At 40.4% G+C, this 21,603-nt stretch overlaps 1 protein-coding gene across 6 annotated transcripts in view; it reads left to right on the top strand.

Annotated features, from left to right (window-relative positions):
* Positions 1 to 21,603, top strand: part of si:ch73-63e15.2 (protein strawberry notch homolog 2) — a 73,675-nt gene that overhangs the window by 23,043 nt on the left and 29,029 nt on the right. For 3 of the 6 annotated variants that reach the window (XM_034229753.1, XM_034229754.1, XM_034229755.1), the window contains exons 1-2: positions 5,833 to 6,236; positions 17,930 to 18,106. In XM_034229753.1, the coding sequence (XP_034085644.1) occupies positions 6,177 to 6,236; positions 17,930 to 18,106 (237 nt within the window). In that variant the 5' untranslated portion in view covers positions 5,833 to 6,176. Of the gene's footprint in view, positions 1 to 5,832; positions 6,237 to 17,929; positions 18,107 to 21,603 lie in introns of those variants that run through there. The other 3 variants (XM_034229750.1, XM_034229751.1, XM_034229752.1) reach the window with 1 other exon arrangement.

The raw sequence follows: 21,603 nt of genomic DNA on the forward strand, positions 1-21,603 counted from the left end.
ATCCTGTCTTTCAAGTGTATTCAACTCTGCTTAATGTACCATAGAGCAGCCTGATTAAAGGCTAGTGTTGTCTAGACGACCGAAGCAGTACCTGCCCCATTCCTGCCGAGGCATGTCATTAATAAGACACTGTAATTTAGCGTTCTTCCAGGCATTCCCACTACGTCTTCTGAAACCACTGTTAGGTAAACCAGGAATCCACACAGAGAGATCTGATGAACGTGTGAACGTTTTGAAGTAAACAATTGGAGTCATTTCATTCCTAAACTGGGAAAACACAACTATAAGACTATGACGATTGTTTCAGGATGCACAGACGTAGGCACTGAAGTTAAGGTGCCGGCTTCAATTACCTCACCATGCAGATGATTACTATTCATCATTTGCATTTTCTACGAGTGTGTGTCCGTCCAGCTAATTCCTTATAGCCACAATCATATGAATAGGAGCTATGCCACTGTAATAACACAGGCCAGTGAGTTTCTAATCTGAGGCCTCTTGGGTTGAGCAGATGAGTGCCATTATGCAACCATATAAAAAAAGATGCCATGATGAGTTTTAAAGAAGGGAAGTCATGGGTTACAAAGCAGACATGCAGTATTCTGATTAACATGTCTCACAAAGGATAGGGATCAGCCATCGGGGTTTTTCTTGGTTCAAATTAAGGGCAAAGCAGTAAAAAAAGGGGGCAGGGTGAGGTGTGTTCAAAGCCCGGGGATATGTGTATTTTCTATAAATAAAATGACTACACACATCGCTAGATAATGAAGCCCAGCGAATCAGGAGCAACAATGAAGGCCCGTTAAATTTTGAGATTTTGATTATGTTTTTCTTTAAGTTTGATATTTTATTATTGAATACATGTAAAAAAGCATTTCAAATGCAGTGAAATAATGTAATACATTTAATTAAATTCTAATACACAAGAGAATGTAATTTCTTAGATAAACCAACACATTTAAATATTAGCAAAATTGGCATAGAGGAATAGGTTTTTTCTAAACTGCTGTGTGCAAGGCTTTTTTCCTTGTCAAATCAAATCAAGTTTTATTTATATAGCACATTTATAAACGATTTTTGGTCGAGCCAAAGTGCTGTACATATAATAAAATAGCCTACAGTAGAGACACTTTACAGCTAATACAACAACACAGATTGTTCAGAATATCAGTATGAGAAGAAAAAAACGACACCCTCTGTCCTTAGACCCTCACATCGTACAAGGAAAAACTTCCAGAGAAAAACCCACAGTTTAAAGGGGAAAAAATGGGAGAAACCTCAGGGAGAGCAACAGAGGAGGGATCCCTCTCCCAGGACGGACAGACGTGCAATAGATGCCGTATGTAAATCGAAGAGATAATACATTTTACAGCATATAGACCGAATGTCTCTCTGGAGGCTACAGAGTCGAACAGCCTGAGGGTTTTACAAAAGCTTATGGCTGTGTTTTACATTCATTTAACTTGATCAAGGTTTTGCCAAATAAGTGAGATTCTTGCAGGCGCATCTTCTATTGTGGCTGGCACAGGAACACTGGCAAGTCCTGGGAGTGAGTGTTAACTTATTTTTACATCATTGGTCCCTTTTTAGTTGAAAAAGCATTGGATATTTCCAGTTAATATTCGTCGTTTGCTGGCATTTTCAAGGCTTATATGCATGTTTTGTTATACCTTATCAACCCACATGAGAAAATTCTCACATCTCACATATATTGATGTTGGCAGAAAAAGCAACAGTTTATAGGAAAGCACAAATAGACCAGAAACTACAACGTCACTTATTTGTAGTCGACGTCTACAAATATAAAAAGTTTCACTTCATGTTTGTGTCCAGGTGTTTGGATGAGCATCGTGGTTCTGTGGAAAAAAAGAAGAATGCTTGGAGTTATATTAAAATGTTTGAATTGAGTTTTTAAACCGAGTTGAATTCAAAGACTACGAATGAAGACGTTTCTATATAAGAAAGTAATGTGTCATCCTGATCACGTGCTTAGAAGTGATGGCAAGGATTTTGTGATTCACATGGGGTTTCCCTAGCTTTCCTGTTGTCTGTGTTTACCCCCTCTGGCTATAGCTGTATTCCTTACAAGTAATTACAATGATCTATATTTATGTACACATATAGAAAAGTATCTCTTTATAGTTGGCATTTTTTGAACGTTTAATTTAAATGGGCTCTTTCATCATTGGTGCATTCATGGTCTGCAAGTTCCCGGCAGTTGCGACGTGGAATGCTATTGAGCCTCAGAAAGAGAGGTGTTCTGCTTGTGTTTTGCTTTCTCAGCTGTTCTCTCTGGTTTTCGACACTCCCTACCATGTGAGGCATGCAGAGAAAATGTAAGTCACGGGGTCATCGTGACTAATCCACCACCTCACCACTCGGACCATTTTTCGCCCTCCACAATCCTTCCGACCATCAGAGCACTATGCTGACTCTGTCCTTAATTAGAAAGTAGATTTGTACACTGCTGAACCATGACGGCACAGAAAATGCTCAGTCAGTGGATGTCCTAGTTTAGTTTGTCAGGTGACTGCCATGTGTATCACAGCCATGTGCTTGTTTCAGTCACTGTACAGCTGTTGGAGAAGTCTCTTTTGGTTTGACTTCCCGCAGTGTAACAGTTTATTTATGCAGTTCACCAGAGCTCGGTTGGAATATCCTCTTATTGTGAGGAAGCACACTGTTGGAGCATGTGGATATCCGTCTGTAAAGCTAAATGTTTGTTTTACAATTAATAGACTCCCATTACAGACTTGATCTCCTTCCTGGATCATTAGTCAATTACACTTTATCACAAGCTGAGAAAATAATTTCATGGGCACCGTACTATGCTGTAGTGTATATGAATTTGGCCTCTCACATTTTAAGTTACATGTATTGGATTTAGACAAGTAAATGATTTTCTAATTCACCAGAACATGTGGAACTTATTTTACAATTTATTTTATAATGTGGTTCAATTGCAAGTGATTCATGCATAAGTAAACAATGAAAGTCCCCTTATGCATTAAGTCTCTTGGGAGGTACTTGGAAACTAATGACATCCTTAAAAAGCACAATCAAACAACTCAGTGGAATTTATATAAACAGTGGAAACTTTGACAAAACCAAATTGAGGCGTCATCATATTTACTCAAACATTAGATGGCAGCTGCTTTATATTTTGTAAAATTAGCTCTGATGACTCTAACAGTGCTGGTTCACTAACCACCAGAGTTAATACTAAACATATCTGTAGCCATCACAAAATGATACCAATACCTTAGAAGTTCTGCCGCAGTGACACGTGCACACCTGTCTATGGTTGGGTCATTGGTGGAGTATTTGATCTTTATGCAGAACACCAGAATATTAACAAGACTTGCTGGAAGACACCAAAAACAGAACTCATTCACTCACCACCACTCTTTGAGGCTAACCTCAAAGAGTCAACAGCACGTTGCAAGCATGCAGATTAACACACATACTGTACACTCGTCGAGTACTGTACGTACACATGTACACACACTGAGCACTTTTAGGAATATGCACAGTGATATTCTCTTGCTACATTCTCTCATTCTGTCTCTCTGCGGTTCCTCTCACTATTACACACACACATACTGTATTCATGTCCAGAGTGCAACCTTTAGAAGAACTGAACTGCAGTCTGCTTTTACAGCTTAGCTTTATCTAGAAATGCACTGGCAATATTTGAAGTCATACCCAAAACCTAAATGTGTCTCCATCTTTTAACACATTGTAATTGTATACCCCTGACAAACTGTATATGTATTTTGAAAGTGCGAGAAATTCAACAGCAAACTCCAATTAGTCTCCAAACTGGCCTGAAAAATGCTAACGGCTGAGGCATGCTGGATAAGGTCCACTGATCGCAGGGTTGCGCTCTAATAATGCATTTATTTTAGACCTTTGTGACCCCACAGACCCTTTAGCAGCTGATCCATGAGTACATCCTTATTTGTACAAGCACAGTTCAAACCGACTTACATATATCTTCAGAGTCCAAATATGTACCGTGCCATGCTAAAGGAAACATTCAAACGGATATTATTTAAGTGCCGTAGTAGATCATCTTGGTTTTTTTATGTTATAATTGAAATCAGTTGGTGTTTTCACGTGACTTCCTTGAAAGATAGTCTTATTTCAATGCCCTAGTTTAAACAAGGAAGGTCAATATTATTTTGAAGGGTTGATAGGATCACTGTTTTCTTTTGGGATTGCCCCACCTGATCCACCTTATTTTTAAATAAGCCATGGATGCTTGAACATATAACTAGCCTGTATTTGATTAGGTATGTGCATGTGACAATGAGGCTGCATGTTTAATGGTCTGTACGAAAACTGTTTTGTCTTTAATAAACATGCAAGGATTCAGCCTTCTTTAGGCTGGGATGCAATGAGGTGTTTTTAAAGTCTTCAAAAGAAGCTCATACATAATTCATCCCTACCCGTGCACACACACACACACACACACACACACACACACACACACACACCTATTATTCAGAGGATTCCCACTCATAGCATGATGACACCACGGACAGGCGCCACTCAGTCTCTGAGAGTCTGGCTCCCCTGCAGTCCTGCAGAGATGGACATTACAGTACCTTACCACGCTGGCTTGATATCACATATTCCTGGAAGCTGGCTGTGCAAATTGACCCCTCCATGCCATCCATGAAGGAGATAAATCACATTATTTCTGTTTTTAAATACCACAATTTCCTGATTTATGCCCCTTAAACAGTTCATGTTGGGGTTCAATCAGAAAAACAAGTGTTACAACACTGTCTTTGATCAGTATCTTGGATTTTAAAAATAACCCATTTGCCATCAGATTCCCAGAATGTTCTTTTTTCAACAATTCATCCCTAGTTCCAGTAAACGGGAATTATCCTTTATGAGGATGTATTTGTGTGCACAGAGAGAAGTGGTGGCTGACTCCTTAAAGACCTTTTTGAAAAGGCACATTTGTAGCTTGCTCTTGACCTTTTTAATACATTGTTGAACACTTGAGCTACTTTCTTGTTACTTGTTTTTTTAGAATACGGGGAACTATGTATGTTGTTGCCAAATGTCTTTTTAAAAGATCATTAACACAACAGAACAGAGGCATGTTTTGACCGGCTAACTTTCAATAAAAGTGTCCTGGGAACTACACCTGCTAATTAACGATAACAGTATTCATCACATTATCTATAGAAAATAAAAAATGTAATCCTTTAACATTGTTTATTTATCATTTTGTCTCAAAAACGATTTCGACTAATCAGTGTCTGAGCCGTTTGGCAAGGGAGACAAAGTGAAAATGCATAGAAAAGGAAATGATACAAGAGGCACTGAATTATTTACATTTAATTATCATAATTTTTCATCATTCAAATATGAGTGTTATCGTCAATCCCGATATATTGCTACACCCTAGCTCATAATATCAATCATTTATCATTACTAAAAAAAGCAACAATGAAATAGAGCCAGCTCAGACAAAAGAAAGACAGAAAGCAGAGTATGAGGTAAGAAAGGCAGCCTGGCAGGGAGTCTGTCTCTAAATATAATAATCATTAAATAGCGGCTCAGGCCCATTAAACATAGCTGTAAGCAGCGGGGTGTGAGGAACGGCCAGGTCCACAGTGCAATACTGTTTACACTACAAATGCGGTTGAGTTACACCATGTACAGTAAAATGGGCCCGACTGCCAGTAACTCTAGTCACTTACCAACAAAAGCATCATTTCCTGAAAGCTCCTCCCTCCTCCCTCCCCTCCCCTCCCCACCTCCCCTCCGCTGCTCTCTCGCTCGCTCTCCAACCACCTTCAGAGCTCTGAGGAACTAGTCCACAATCACTATGAGTAAGCCCTCTATGCAAATACCTGACTGTCCCGCTGAAGCAGGAAGCATGTGTTAGACTTGCCCCCTGTCTGTGAGCGGAGCAGGGTTTGTATGTGTGTGTGTGAGTGTACCTGCTGTAGAGGGAATGTGTGTGTTGAACCAGAGAGGAACTGAAAGGGTGAGAGTGAACTGCGTGGTGGGAGTGCACCAGTTGTAAGGTGAAAACAACACTTTGACCAACACATGGAAGAGGCTGTCGCTTTCAGGGACTCTAGGTGAAGCAGGAGTGTGGGTGTGTGTGTGTGTGTGTTTACCCCCACCATACTGCAGCATTTGGACCCATGTCTCTCATGCAGCTTTGGACTAAATTGTATTCACAACTGGGACGACCGCTTCCCAAGGTATTGTTTGCTTATTTTTTATCTTTATTACGCTGAATCAAGTCTGTTGTTGCTGTTATTTTATTGAAAACTATTTTTTATAATCATTAATAACTTTCTGAGAAGCATATGTGTCAAACCGAAACTTGCTTGTGTGAAGTGTTATTGTCTTCCTCCTTATCAATGAACTTGGCCAGTAAAATGTTCACTACCCACTTATGTTATTTTATTCTAACTTCCTTGAATGATTTTTGTTATATAATATACTTCCTTATTATCGTAATACTTATGGTAGAAAGGCAGGCAAGTTATTTATTTATGTATTGTCATTTTTATTTGTCTGACAAAACGGAGGATACACACGTGATTCAATTGTAAGGAGCCGGTTACACACCTTCAGTAAACAATATGAAAATCTATTTCAAAAAAGGTTTTGAATTTGTTTCCCGGCAGTGCTTACAAAGGCGTGTTTCCTGGACAAAGACTGAGCCACGTCATAGACTAAGAAAAATGCTCAATAGAAATCTACATTTAGATGTATTTTTACGGAAGAATAAGACTTAATTCTTGTCACGGGAAACAAAATATACTCTCCTCATTTCCTTTTCTGCAAACTTCACTTACTTGTCTGCTGTTTGTGAGCAAGAGGTATGCTAAAAAAGCTAATCAATGGTTGGGATTTGGGCTCTCTATTCCAAGTTTGCTTTTGTCCATCATCAAGTCAGGCAGTACATTTCCATGCTGGCACACCAGAGTTGCCAGTCAGTCACACATTACGTCTTTGATGCTCTCCTTCCCAGCCAGGAACTGTGACAAATGATTGTCCGTCTCACCCCTTCCTCGCTGTCTTCCAGTAAGTGTGAGAACCTGATATCATGTCAGGCTAAATAGCACTTTTGTCTGTTTACTTGATGGCTATTAAATATGGCCACGGTTGCATTGCACTGTAAGGAGCACTGCATAGTTTTTTTCTATTTGTCCTAGATTAGACTACATAATGTTAGTCAGTCAATGTGCTCATTGGTGTGAGTCTTGCACATTTCCACTGAATCTCTGATTAAATTGTTTGGCTAATCCCACAACGTCAGCATTTATATTCCTCACAGAAATCAGTGAAATTACACAATCGGGGGCGTCGAGTCGGTTTTTCCCTGAACAATGTGTTTTGTCTAGTACACAGCAACCTGAAGATGGACAGTTTTTTATTGTTTCTTCCATTTGCGCAGGCTACGTTGCCTTTATCTCGTCTCTTCTCACAGTTTGTACATAAAAAGGCAGATATGAACATTGAAAGATGTTTTATTTCTCATGTTAATACCAATAATTTAGAGATACTTTTCTGAAGCGATACCAACAGATGGGGTGGTAATTTATTCCAAAGTTGATCAGAAGCTTATATGAGTCTTCAGCCGTCTGAGTTAGATGGTTTGTTCCAGATCTACAGTCTTTTTAGGGCAGATTTCCTGAGCACTGTTTTAAGACAAACTTGAACATTTGTGAATTTTGGCTGGAAAAACGAGGGGTGCCCGCTCGGAAGCCTCTTGGTCGGAACTTATTTATAATACGTTAAACTTAAAGCATGACCTAGGCGTGCAGTTTATGAGATGTGAATAAATGATTGTGAGGATGGGTGAGAGCATGAGGGATGGAGTGATGATGAGTGGATGCCAGTAATGCAGGTTGCTACGCTCAAAATAGAGATTAAATGTTGCCGTCTTGCTTATCTGCCATGTGTAATTGCAACAGTGGAATAATTCATGGGGGTGCTAGGTGAAAATACAGGGTGGTATTCTGGATAATTATTCCCGACTGTTAAAACAGTTCATGCAGGAAACAAGGTGCAGTAAATCTGTCGGGTCTGAATGTATTCAGAAAGCTGAGCAGCAGCTGCAGTAGGATACGAATATTACATTTCAGGTTCACGGATCATCTAGTTTTACTGGTAATTAATAATTGCAGTTTCTTTGCACCAGTGAGTAGTCTTGGCAAAACGGTAGCATTTCACTTAACAGCCCTTTATGCCTTTTTGTTTTCCTTTTTTAACTTTGATTTGAGATAGAATTTAATTCATTCTAGTTTGTATTAATATGTGTCACCAACAAACTACTAACCTGTAGCTGAATGGTGTTATGTTATGCGTCAAACTACTCTCTCCACCCTTGTTCTGTCCCTATACTGTTGGGTGTCATTTACATTTTGGTTCAGGGTGTCTCTTTCCAATTTTCTCAATACATTAAGTAAATATTGGTTTTAACTGTTGTATAATATAAGCGTGTTTGTCTACTAGCCACCATGCAGTCGTCATAATGTGAAGATAAGTTGAACTTGATGTAATAGTCCCAGCCAATGAGTCCAGGGTTATGAAAGTAAATACAATCCCCTGCTAGAAGTTAGATGTTTGGCTAACAACCAAACCAGCAACTTACGGGCAACAAGCCCACCGTCATGAGTCACAGCGTGATAGTAGTTCACTGGCCGCAGGTGTGGGAAAGCCTGGGTGTGTGTCATACACACGAGGCCAAAAAGAGCAAGGTTATTTGGGGTGATACGAGAAGCTGTGAATATACACTTTAGACGTTCAGACAATTCTGAACCTTCTTGTTGTTTAGTATTGGTTTCCCACTAGAGCATAACAATAGGATATAGTCAAATGTCATTTCAGACTTCAAAGAGTATCTTCAGTTCAGGTTGTATGCTACTAATTAACACACATATATCAACATCAGATAATGAACTCAAGACATTAAAAGGGCTTGGTTTAGAGGAATAAAACTCCTAATAGGTAGATGTTTTTGTCCTCTAGAGATAATACAATTTCCCTAGAGAAATGATCAAAAATGTCATTACCTCACTCAGAATGTATCAACATTCTCAGTTATTCTTTAGGGATGTCCCATGTGCCTGTAGGAAATGACAGCCCCTGTTGCAAGGGTTGTGTGGTATGTTGACATTTCTTCATAACTCAGACGTCATCTTGCGTCAAGACTCCCCTCACACCTACTTTCCTCTGCACTGAAGACGCAAGCTCATGCAGGTCATCACACATACACGCACGTAGATTGAGTGTGTACTTTTGTGCCCTTTTTTTGACGATTGCAATTCTTCTCCAAAACCCACCATATTTTTTCATTCTTATTGGTCTATTGGCTTTTCATCATGGCACCCTTCTGTGGTTGACTTCCTCTTTGCACCCACCCCATGAAATCTCTCTCACTGCTTCTCTCTCTCTCTTTCCTCTGTTCTCTTGTTATTTACCATCTTGTGCTACTTTTTGTACTTGAACAAGAATCTGAATTTGCCAGACTTTTATTTAGTTTTATTTGCTGGCAGCACATTGTGGATATTGGAGCCTGTTTGCCTTGTTTCTAGTAGTAGGCTCAGTGGAAGTTTAAAGCTCTTCCACATGAACAAATAACAGTTCTTTGAACCAGCACCGTCATTCGGCTGCTAGCTGGGAACATTGACATGACATCCTTTTATTTTCCAGAACATATGAAAACACTGGAAAGTTCCAAGCGTTTGTAAGCAGCAACAGTTCATGGCTTACTTTACTCAGACTTGGCAGGACATGAAGACTTGCCTGTCATGAGGTTGCTGGACGGGCAATGCTGCCTCGATTAGCATTGAATAGTCGGTCAGGGATAGGCGAGACTTGGCTGTCTGTGGGCTAGACAAACATGACAAGATCATTTACTTTTGACCCTATAACCATTAAAGTGTAAATACATTGAACATTGTTAATCTCTTTTATTTCTTAGACCAACATTTCAGCACAGATGTCAAGAAAAGTTAACCTGGGTATTAAATAATATTGTCAGAGGCCTTTTAAAATCATCTTTGGCTTGGCGGGGTCCTGAGTGGAGCTCTTTGTGCTTAGTGAAACAACTGAAGCTGTGACGACCGTTCTCTAGACCTGAGACTTTTAATTATCTGTGATGGACTTTAAAAAGTGTTCAAATGTATCTTTTGGCTGCAGGCTATGTGACTAAAGGGTCAAAAACAAGATTTAAATCATTCCAGGTGTACTCATAAAACACAATGGCTTTTGGACAAATTGGACTCTTGATTCTGATTTATGTCTGCATGTCTTCTAGAGTGAATTGGGGATACAAAGAGGTTTTCTACTTTTCACAAAACACCATTGCAGATTGATTGAATACCTAATTTGAAAGAAGTGCAATTGCTACCAGTTTACTCATAAACACATCTATAAAAGAAGTGCTTTTGGAAATATTTCATGTCTGTTTCAAGGAAACAGATAAGCTTAGAGCAGTGCTATTAAAGTCACAGCCTAATAGATATATCAGAGTTGAAGGACATGCATACAGCTTAGCATAACATACCCCAGACAGAGAGATACCAGTGGAGGCCTGTATGTTGAAGCCTGACTTAAAGCCTGACATCACACACACACACACACACACACACACACACACACACACACACACACACACACACACACACACACACACACACACACACGGCCAATCAATCAGGTTCTGTTGACTGCATGGACAAGGTTAACAGCTGACCCCAGAATGGAGGGTCTGGGGTGGGGGTTGTTTTATGGCGCATTTCCACTGCAACGGGGTAGCCCCGTTTAAGCGTCCCTAAGCATCCTCGCTCAGGCCTCGGGCTGCCTCGCTTGCCGTCCGAGGCCGTGGCGCATTTACATTACAGTTTAGGACCTGAGGTAGCAACGCAGTGTAGGCGGGGCGATCGGCTTTGTTTTTGTTCACATTTCGAGTTGTTCCGTCGAGCTCCCGCTGGATTTGATCATCCCCAATGAGATGTAGGAACGTCGTCACCCTCCTCGGTCGACCACGGTGTGCTTTTCTTATTAGACGTAGCCATTTTTGTAGCTCATCCGTTTACAAAATGCTGTTTATAAAAATGCTGCAAGCTTGCTTCTAAATATATATGCGACGCTAGGGATGAACTCGCGCGCGATCTTGTGACGATTCTCTCTGACCAATCAGCAGTCGAGAGTGTTGACGTCACTAGTTCAGCCCTGGCCCTGGTCTGAGGGAACCACGATTTTATGAGGCCGGAAAAAGAGGGAAAAAGTACCCGCTAGCCGGTACTAGGCTATATGGAAACGCCACCAAAAACCGGCCTGGCCGCTTGAGGACGGTTAAGGACGCTTAAACGGGGCTACCCGCTGCAGTGGAAATGCGCCATTAGTCAGCTGATCAAGTGTGGGGTGGGTGGTTTAATACGACTCTATTTCGCTGTGTTACACTAGGATACACTGTCATTTTGACTACCTACATTATAGTCTAGAGCAGGGGTGCCCAACCTTTTTTGAACCGAGAGCTACTTTTAAAGTTGCCAGTCTGCCGAGATCTACCAGTCCAAATGGAGAGGCGTAGCCATTACTGACAGCCTACTACCAGGTAAATACACACTTCTACTTGTATAAAACTTACCTTTGTACGATTAATACTTCATAAAATACTATCCTTTATCTTACCTCTTTCTAATCTACACACATACAAGTATTTAACTGAAGTTACACAACAGTGTTGTTGATACAAAGTTGGAGTTTATTCACACGTCACATACTACAGTGGGTAATGTTTTCAAGAAACATTGAACAGTGCTGCCACATATGACACAGAAAAAAAGAAAAGACTCTGAACCCTTTCTTTGCCATTATATAAAAATAGTGTTGCTACAAAAGTATAAATTAAGCTTACTAAAAAGACAACTCAGATCTGAAGCTACTCAGGAATCTGCTGTCAAAGTACAATAAAAATGACAAAATTAATAGAATCAAACCCTTTTTTTGTTGCATTTTAGTAGAGTATAAAAAGAAATGCCTGTAAAATAGGATGCAAGCAACACTAGTTTCTTAACCTGAATTGATAATAGACTATAATCAATTTAAGTTTGCATTCTTATACCATTTTGTACAATAATTATAATGAATAAGTTCAAACAAACTAAAACTTACAGCTGATTAATAACGGTATCTAACTTGAGTTTTTATTATATCAAAAACCTGTTGAAATGCTAGTTATTTTTACTGTCCCCCAAAAGTGCGTCAGCAGCCTCCAGGAATGCTTCTTTCACAACTTCGCCGTCTTTGAAAGACTTCATGTGTTTCGCAAGAACGTGACTGACACGATAAGATGCTATGGTAGCAGCCTTGCTCTTGTTGTTGGGCCTGGTGAAAATGGACTGCTGTGCATTTAGCTGTCCTTTCAGGCCCCTCCCCTTTTGGGAGCGTAGGGCAGAATTAGGAGGGAATTCCGTCTCGTAGCGTTTGTGCACTGTTTTGAAATGCCGCTCCTAAATTACCCTTCTTCGATAAAGCCACGCTCGCATTGCAGATGAGACAGATGGACTTTGAATTGGAATAGATACAAAAATAATCATCCTCCCACTCGGAGTGAAAATTATATATTTTGTGCTTTTTTGCTTCTGCCATAATTGCGGTCTTGTGTGTGTGCGGACTGTCACTCCTGTTGTTGACACGGACAACATCAGCGAAATAGTGCCCACTGCCGACCAGCCACGCCCCGACACATGGGGTCTAGCCGGTCACAAAGCTTTGATGCGTTCAAGTGCATTATTCTGGCACGGGAAGATTATGTTATAGGACATTAACGATAAAACAGAATATTGTTGTTCTATTTTTAGACACATCTCGCGATCGACTGGTTGGGCACCCCTGGTCTCGAGCAAGGGCACATTGACATAAAAAGGCCAATTGGGAAAGCAGTTGCTGCTCTAAGACGCCACTGGACTTCTAACATTTTTGCTTTTAGATTGTAGTTTGCCTATATCAGTACACACTGCATTGTACAAAAGGCACATATTTACATTTACATTTCTCTTCATCCTTAGTGGCATAATGGTGCTTTTAGCATAAGGCCATTTTTGTCCTGATTGATCTATGTGACTGACTGACAATATCTACCCAAAAGGATGTTGATACAGATAAGTGTTGGGTTAAAGAGATCCTCTTCCTGGTCTTGCAGAATACTGTGGGAAAACAAAACTACAATAAACACATAAGGAGAGGCTAAACGTACAGGGAGAAAGGGGACAGAGAGGGATGGGAAACAAGGGGGATGGAATTTAAAACACTAGGGAAAATAAGAAAGAGATGACGGAAACATATCATGAGGTTATTTGAGGTGTGTGTTTGGGTGTGTGGGGTATGTGGGAGGACAGGGTGAGCTGTTTCCTGGCCTTGGAAAGGCTGGCAGTTTGTAGGAGGGGAAAGCCCAGGGTCTGGCCCTGCCCTAACGCAGGTTATTGAGTTTAACAGAATGTGGCCTAGGACTAGATACAGTACTTTTTACCTATATTTGCTTTTTGATAGCAGGGGGAAATATAATCTGCGATATGTCTCAGTGAGGAAACTAAAGGCATACAACATGATTTATTTCTCATAATGGTTCAATAAATCTCCAGTCTTTATCTTGGTCATGAACTGCATCACAAATAATTAGTGTGTATATACAGGTGGGAAGTTGGTAAGGAATTAGTCCCTGTCGTTTTAACCAGCGTCATGTTGACATGTCAACTGTTGTCGACATTCTAAGCATGCCAAACAACTTCTGGTGAGAAGGAGCAGCTGGCAGCACCATGTGTGTCCCAGGGGGCATGTGCTGTCCATATATTCCCGTTGAGTAAGCAGTGACTGAACCTACAATGCAGAAGAGTTTAGCATACAGAATTAAAATAAATATGTCGAACATTTGTCTAATCAACTTTTCCTAAATTGATTTGAGAGGCTATGATTGTAACAGTGGAGCTTATCAGGACACACACGCTGCTGAACGTATTATTTTACAGTCCTCTGATTAAGAAAGGTTATTATCTAATAAACCAAACATATATTTTAAACTAGATGAAGGTTTTATGATTGGAGACTTGATTGTTTTTCCTTTAATGGTAATATTTAGAGACAAATACAATAAATGTATTGTTTTATAAAGCTCACTAAAAGATAATGCTGTCAGACTTCCTTGTATGGTGGTGCCAGAGCTTATCACCGGTGTCACAACCCAGTGTCAATTGTACACGTTGCTGTTATTCATTTCAACCAAAGCATCTGTTGAAGCTAAAGATAAATGCCCCTTTCACTGTTTTGTAATTGCTAATACGGATTTTTGACTTAATTTTTAGCACTTACCTCATGATAACAGATTCACTGTATGTTACTTTTAAAGGAGGGGGTTATTGTGTGACAGATTACTCATCACACTGTAAATACATCAACCCATAACGGAATGATGAAGCCAAGCTGTCTGTGGGTGGTTAGTGTGAAAAATGTATTTTTTCCAGTTCTGATTCTTAGAGGTTAATAACCCCCACCTTCAACCACCACCATCACGCTATGCAGCTCCGCTCTACAGAGTATATTTGATCCTGTTTTTCATTGCTTTGTGCCTCTATTAATCAATCTCCCAAGTAGACAACTTTCATTATCGAGGCACTCAAATACAATTTACTGCCTCTTTGGGTTTATTGATGTGACATACAGTACATGCATATGCGTGTTATGCTTCTATACAGCGCTTCAATTTGGCATACAAGGTTGTTTTAAAATGTCACCATGTGATACACCATTGGTCAGAAGGATGCCAGTAACTGTGCGTAGTTTCTACTTTACTGTGATGGTCGTAAGGGAAGATTATGCTGCTGGGTTTAGCATTTATAGCAGAGAACAAAATGGAAGGGGAGAGGAGGAACACGTGCAGGCAAACAGCAGATGTGAACAAATAACACTCACATGGGCTTTCACATGTTCTCCTCTGAACATGTACAGATAGACCCATACTGTGATTTCCTTTTTTCCCTACCTATTCTCAGAAATTGCAGTAGAGAATTCAAGCAGATATTATTCCCTAAAAAGAATCAAAATACACACATTCAGATTTTGGATTCACAGTCAGGATAAGTAGTTATACGGCTGTGTGCTGCGGAGGGAGCCAGATTAGCATCAGAGCAGTTGGAATTCAAGCCTTATCTCTGCTCGGCAGGACCCTCTCTCAGGAACAGAAGATGAGCTGGCCCTCGGTACGGAGCACCAGGGGACAAACACTGCTGCCTCTGTTATGCTCTGCTTAACAACTCGATTAGCATGGTGTTCAGGTCGGTCCGACTTGGTTAGCATAAACCAACCCGCTGTAGTTCTCTGTTATGCTTTCATATCAGGACTCTAATAACAACACTGCCTCAGCAGCACAGTATGCCCTGTTACATAAATGTACATTATGTGGGAAAGCCAGAAGTTACATCCAAACGTAACACAGAGCAATGACCTACATGTCTCAATACAAATTCAATATTTGAAAACAAATTGATTTAGGACACGTTTTAACTTGAGCTTGAATTAATCCAGAGGGATGCTTATAATTAGTCATTCATTTAATTACACGTTATTTACAAGCGAAGCTATATATGACAGCCCATACATTTAATTTAGCTGTATTTCATATCAAATCTGAGTTTTTAGTTATTTTTCTAAATGTATTTATCAATTGTTTATGATTTATTCTGCTGCTGGAAAGAAAACACACAGTTTTCCTGGGATAGAAAAACACACAGCTGATAGAATAAACAAAGAATATGGAGGAAGGAAGTATGGTAGAAAGTAAGGTTATGTGTTTGGGAGTGATATTTTACAGGAACCCTCTCTAAACACACCCCTCTGACACCCTAGAAAAGGCAGTTGTTCCACTCAGCTGTCTACAGTGCAGAACCATTTCTGAGAGCCTGCTTTCTGAGCTCATGTCTGATCTTGCCCTCAGGAAACACACACACACACACACACACACACACACACACACAGAGGGAGAAATAGAAAGAGAGAGACGGAGTGAAAGAGTTAAAAAGAGGCTTCCAGTAAACACTGATAAGCTCAGGCTGTACCCTTGGAAGAGCTCTTTCCAACACACAAACATCCCCGCGTTAGTCAGCAAGTTGTTTCTCTAACGTCAGAGGGCAAAAATATACACATATCTGTGAGGGTTGAGCCTCTGTTGGTCTTCCTGCTGTTTACCACCCTCACTGGGCCCCATTCCCACATGATTCACTCATGTTAACATAAGCGCTCTGCTTCTTGTCTTCTCATGCCTATGAAACATTTTCAGCTGAACTGTGAGCAACAGCTAGCAGGCAGCTATGACAAGTGAGCACGGCTTCTCTCATTAATCAGAAGCAGCATATTGTCGAGGTGGCAGCAACACAAAGTGTCGTGCATTTCTGTTGCCTAACAGTTTTACTTTGGGTTCGCACAGCATGTATTTTCCCTTTGTTTAATAGTCATCTTCAGTCATAACACCATGTTGTGCGTCAAACCCACTTATTATCACTGCTTGTTGCTGTACAGTATTCTTAGGTGAGAAAGTATTACTCTGTAAGCAAAACCATTTAACCATGTTTAAGTGCAGGACGGTTACAGAGATATCTAATACATAATTTCCATTTTTGAATATTATATAACACAGTAGTTTGTAGCTCAGACAATCAGGCCTTAAAGGAACAGTTACACATTTTGAGAAATAGGCTTACCTGCTCTCTTGCCAGTACTGAAAGGAACATGGTAATACAACTCAGATGTCTCCAATATATGTCCCTGAAAATGGAGGCACTGAAGCAGACTTACGTTTGCAAATCAAAGACAATTTTCTGTTTTACATGCCTATTTTTTGGCACTACTTTCATGGAGTCTCTGCTGGTCAACTGTTTATACTAAGCTAACTTAACCTGTAGTAAACCCATACATGCAACACAGATCTATCAATCAAGATGACACTTTTCTTCTTTATGTTAGCTAGTTTTCTCAAATGTAGAACTGTCCCTTAAAAGTGAGTTAAACTGTAGTATTATATTCTGGAAGTATTCATGCTGCCTCATGGTCCTTTGTAGGGTGTAGTTGGAAAGGGGGGTGTGGGAACTTTCACACATGGCCCATGTAGTATAAATATACATGCACACAAACTGAGGACTACACACAGGAATACACATACACAACAATGTCGACCCATGTTCCCATTTCCAAAAACATTTCACTCCTCTGTTCAGCCTGTTGTGTCTTCCATATTCTCTCCCCCCCTCCTCACCCCTATCTCCCCTCATCCATGTTTACAAGTCTCAGGGGGCCAAGGGGTGCCTGTGAGGGGCTAGTTAAAGAACATGGCATGCTAATGGTTTGGAAAAGGATATGAATAGAGGGGCGTCTGGAAGGCAGCCATAGCTGAAATGACACACGCATACAGACGAAGACACAAGCACTTTCATTATGGCCGCTACTCGCTTTCTATTTTATGTGCTCAACCTCACACATCTGTGTGTGATTAGATTTTGTTTAGGCTTCTCGTGTTACTCCCAAAATATTGCTGTGTTGGCTGAACTCCAGAATGAATGGGCCACCTTTATTGTCTGTGGTTCACTCCCAACTTTTCCCTTCTGAGGTATGCACCAAATAGTCCTCTGCTGCACAACCTGTGTTTTGTGTCTGCTTTAGGACATTTAGGATTTATTAACTTTTTTTCTCTCCATGAAACTTGGTAATGAGAGTACTTGGAAATGTTTCTGGCTGTGGTTTTGTTTTGGCAATCCACATGTCATTTCACAATATTCAACTCCTTCACAGCTGGAAGGAAATCGGTATGTCTCGCTGCTCTGCCACAGATGTTGTCCTTTCTTTAGAAGTTGAACATAACATCCTCTCTCTTCCTCTCTGCCTTCAGGACCTGTCCTGCATTGATGACCTCTCTACAAACTCCCTGTTCTCCTCTCCGGCTGACTCGCTGTCGGAGTATGCTGATGCACAGCCCTTCATCAGCCCAGACAACCTGAACACAGTGCCCACCCTCTGGGACGTCAACACTAGTACCACCACCACACCAGCACAGAGCCAGCTCGAGGTCAGTAGCCAGCACCCACCCACTCATCACCCAAAACACCCTCTTGTCCCTCTTCTCTGTAAACATTCGTGCTGTTCTGGCTCTCTGCAACCTTTCACTCTCATGTGGGACTTTTATGGTGTAGCTGGGTTCATGTTCATTCTTTTGAAAAAAACTAAATAGGCCAACACCAGTCACATCACAAAACCCCTGCACCAGTGCAGTCTTTTCATAGAAAACAGTTTGCTTTAATACATATTTTTATCACACAGCCGTCACGTAGTACCATCGCTAAACAACAGATGTTCTGCTTGTTATCGACATTAGTTGCCGAATGGATTTCAACCAATTTGTATCAATTATCTACTTGGGAAGTAATTAATTGCCACAATCAGTTAATGTATGTTTTAACCATGGCTAATGCTATGCATCCTCAAATAACCTATTTAGCCATTAGACCACACGAAAAAGACACTACTAAACCAATGCAGCCTTATTTAGCTTTTATGTTAGTGCTACACTTCTATTTGGACTTCTCCACAGCAAATTGGACACAAGAAGAAGAAAAATAGTATTCTTACTGCATCAATACAATTCTGCACACACAAACAGATCAATAGACAATAGGGGTGTAACGGTTCACAGAAGTCACGGTTCTGTTCGTACCTCGGTTTGGAGGTCACGGTTCGGTACGGTTCGGTACAACAAGAAAAAGCAAAAAAAAGTCCCAAATGCATAATTCCAGGTTTGTTGTTATTTATGTTTGAACAGTAGTGCAAGTTTCAGTTTAAAAATAAAGAACTCTGACATTTTGAATAATTAACTGTATTAAACGGTTAAAAACAAACCGTACACTCAGATGGCCATATTATCTATAATGGCTGATGTCAAACAAAAAGGTTTCATCTAGCTGTAAAACTAAAAAGAATGTCTTGAAAATATGACATCATAAATAATAAGAAAGTGTTTTCAAGAGCGCAAAGTCGTTGAAAAACATATGCCAAAAGCTTCCGTTATTTATTTTGGTCTCTCGGCTCTCATGTCTCTTGGCTTCTTAAAGATCAAATGCAAAGGTTTTTTTTATAATTGCCAGTAAAATCGAAATCATATAGCTACAACACTATCTAAGATATTGCAGTATTAAAATCGGAGATAATATGCGTCTGGCAATGCGCAATATTTATTTTGTTCAACCCCCAACACCAAGTCTGACGATTTATTTTCTCAGCCGCTCCTCCGCAAGATGGCGTTGCGTGACGTCACAGTGGCCAAACAAACAAACCTTGGCTTATCGCTCACAGCTGCTTCCGCCGATAGTACAACTTAGTTTCGTTATCATGTCTGATTCTGAGTAGACTATAGACTAAAAGCTTTAGGAATCCAAACTATAACATATAATAAGTACCCTGTATCAAGATTGATGCAAAACAAGTGACGTTTGACCTTTTTTAGAGAGGTTTAGAAAAATAAAGTCCAGGCGGACTCACCACTGGGTAATTTGGGAACCATCACAACCAAACACAATGCTAACAGTGAGACTCTGAATTAGCCCCGAGCAAAAAATGCTAACCTATTACTGCACCGAAATCACTCCTAGCTCCCTTATTACTTATCCTAGCTCCACATCCAACACATTGTTTATGATCGTAAAGACACAGAATCTAACGGTGCCCACCTCTATAAGCACCCACTCGGCTGAAAGAAATGAAAGCATGGCGGAGGGCTTTTTTGATGCATAGGCCTAATGAAGTGGTTAGAAGAATGTTGGGTTTTCTAAGTGCTCACAGTCACTTTTAATTGCGCGGGGGGGCATTTTTAATTGGGCCAGGAGGAATAATAGTGGATTTAATCCCTATCATAATGCATATTGTTCACACTTTTCCGTTATGAGTGGAGGAGCGATGAATGAGCTGCAGATAAACTACAATGCTAACAGTGAATTAGCCCAGAGCGAAAAATGCTAACCTATTACTGCACCGAAATCACTCCTAGCGCCCTTATTACTTATCCTAGCTCCACATCCAACACATTGTTTATGATCGTAAAGACACAGAATCTAACGGTGCCCACCTCTATAAGCAATAAAACTGCAATTCCGTTATCTGCGTTATCTGCTGTGCTCCGTGCGCTTTGAAATCTAATCAAAAGTTGTTTACCTCAATTCTTTGGCGTTTCTGCATCGCCCGGCTCTTTCGTTCTTTCAGTGGTTTCTTGTGCTGAAATATGGAGGGGACGGCTCCGGGTTTCAGCCTCCGACGTGCTATTAATGCTTCTCCACCAACAGACTTCATGATAGCAGGATCAACGTCATATGCATCCATAGACTGTATATATAAATGGACGTAGGGTCCGTGACGTCACCCATAGGATTCTGCAGAGTTGCCGTGAAGCCCTTAGTAGGCGGAGTCGGCCACTAACGGCTCGACAGTGACGCCAGAGTTCAACTCCCGCCTTCTCCAGCCTGCTCCAAATAAGGGCAAAGAGGCGGAGCCGAGGCGGGACCTGCTGCCACCGAGCTGGAAGTTCCAGAGCTAGCTGAAGCTACCAAGCTAAGCTAACATGCTCCCCATCTGCACGCTGCCGTCGCATTTTACGTTTCTAAGGTAAGCGGACATGAAACTATTCAGCAAAACTATAAATAATAATCTAAGTTATTGAGCTTTTAGCATAATACTTCAGAATCTTAAAACCCCTTAACGTTTGTATGCAATTGTACTAAATTCAACACTGGAATCAAGCAAATATTAATATGTTTGCATGACATTAGTTATTTATATTTTGATATCACTTAACTATACGTTTAATACATTTAAGTCAAGCTAAGGTACATGTGATGGTAGCTAGTTAGCGCTCTTACCTGTGAGGCCTCCTCCAAACAGCATAATAACCAGACTGTATCATTAAAACTAAGTACCAGTTATAGATCCTTGACTTTAGACAAACAATTCAAAAGACAAAATGTATTTAAAGACCAATCTTTATTTGAATGTGCTTCTTAACCTGAGATATTAGTTATACAGTAATAGTATTGACAATCTAAAAAAAATGAGCAACTCAACAGTCAACTTTATGTTTCTTATTGTCTAAAGCATTTATTATTTTCATTTTCCCAATCTCATATTCAGTGTGGACGGATTGAGACAGCATGGTGTCCAGAGAGCTGCAGAGACTTCAGGGAGAAACCTCCATGTGATGGACGTCCTGTCTGTTGGTTTGGAGAGGACTGAGGGTCTTTCCTCTGCGAGGAGGACCAGGGCTGATGAAGGAGCCCATGCTGGGCAAAGCTGATACCAACTGCACAGGCCTAGTCGGTCACTTTATTTGACTAAATGTGTTTAATACATTTAATAGGTTTACACCTTCTGTCCATATGTGCTTTATATTTAAAACATTTGATTAACTTTTGGTTCACATTTCAATAAATTGTATTTGTATTTGCACTCCTTTTGTCCATTATTCTTACTGAAAATGTTAGATTACACATTCACATCTGACTGAAGATTGGCCCCATTTATTTG

This window comes from Gymnodraco acuticeps, unplaced genomic scaffold (assembly GCF_902827175.1).
Source record: "Gymnodraco acuticeps unplaced genomic scaffold, fGymAcu1.1, whole genome shotgun sequence".
In the NCBI taxonomy this organism is placed as follows: Eukaryota; Metazoa; Chordata; class Actinopteri; order Perciformes; family Bathydraconidae; genus Gymnodraco; species Gymnodraco acuticeps.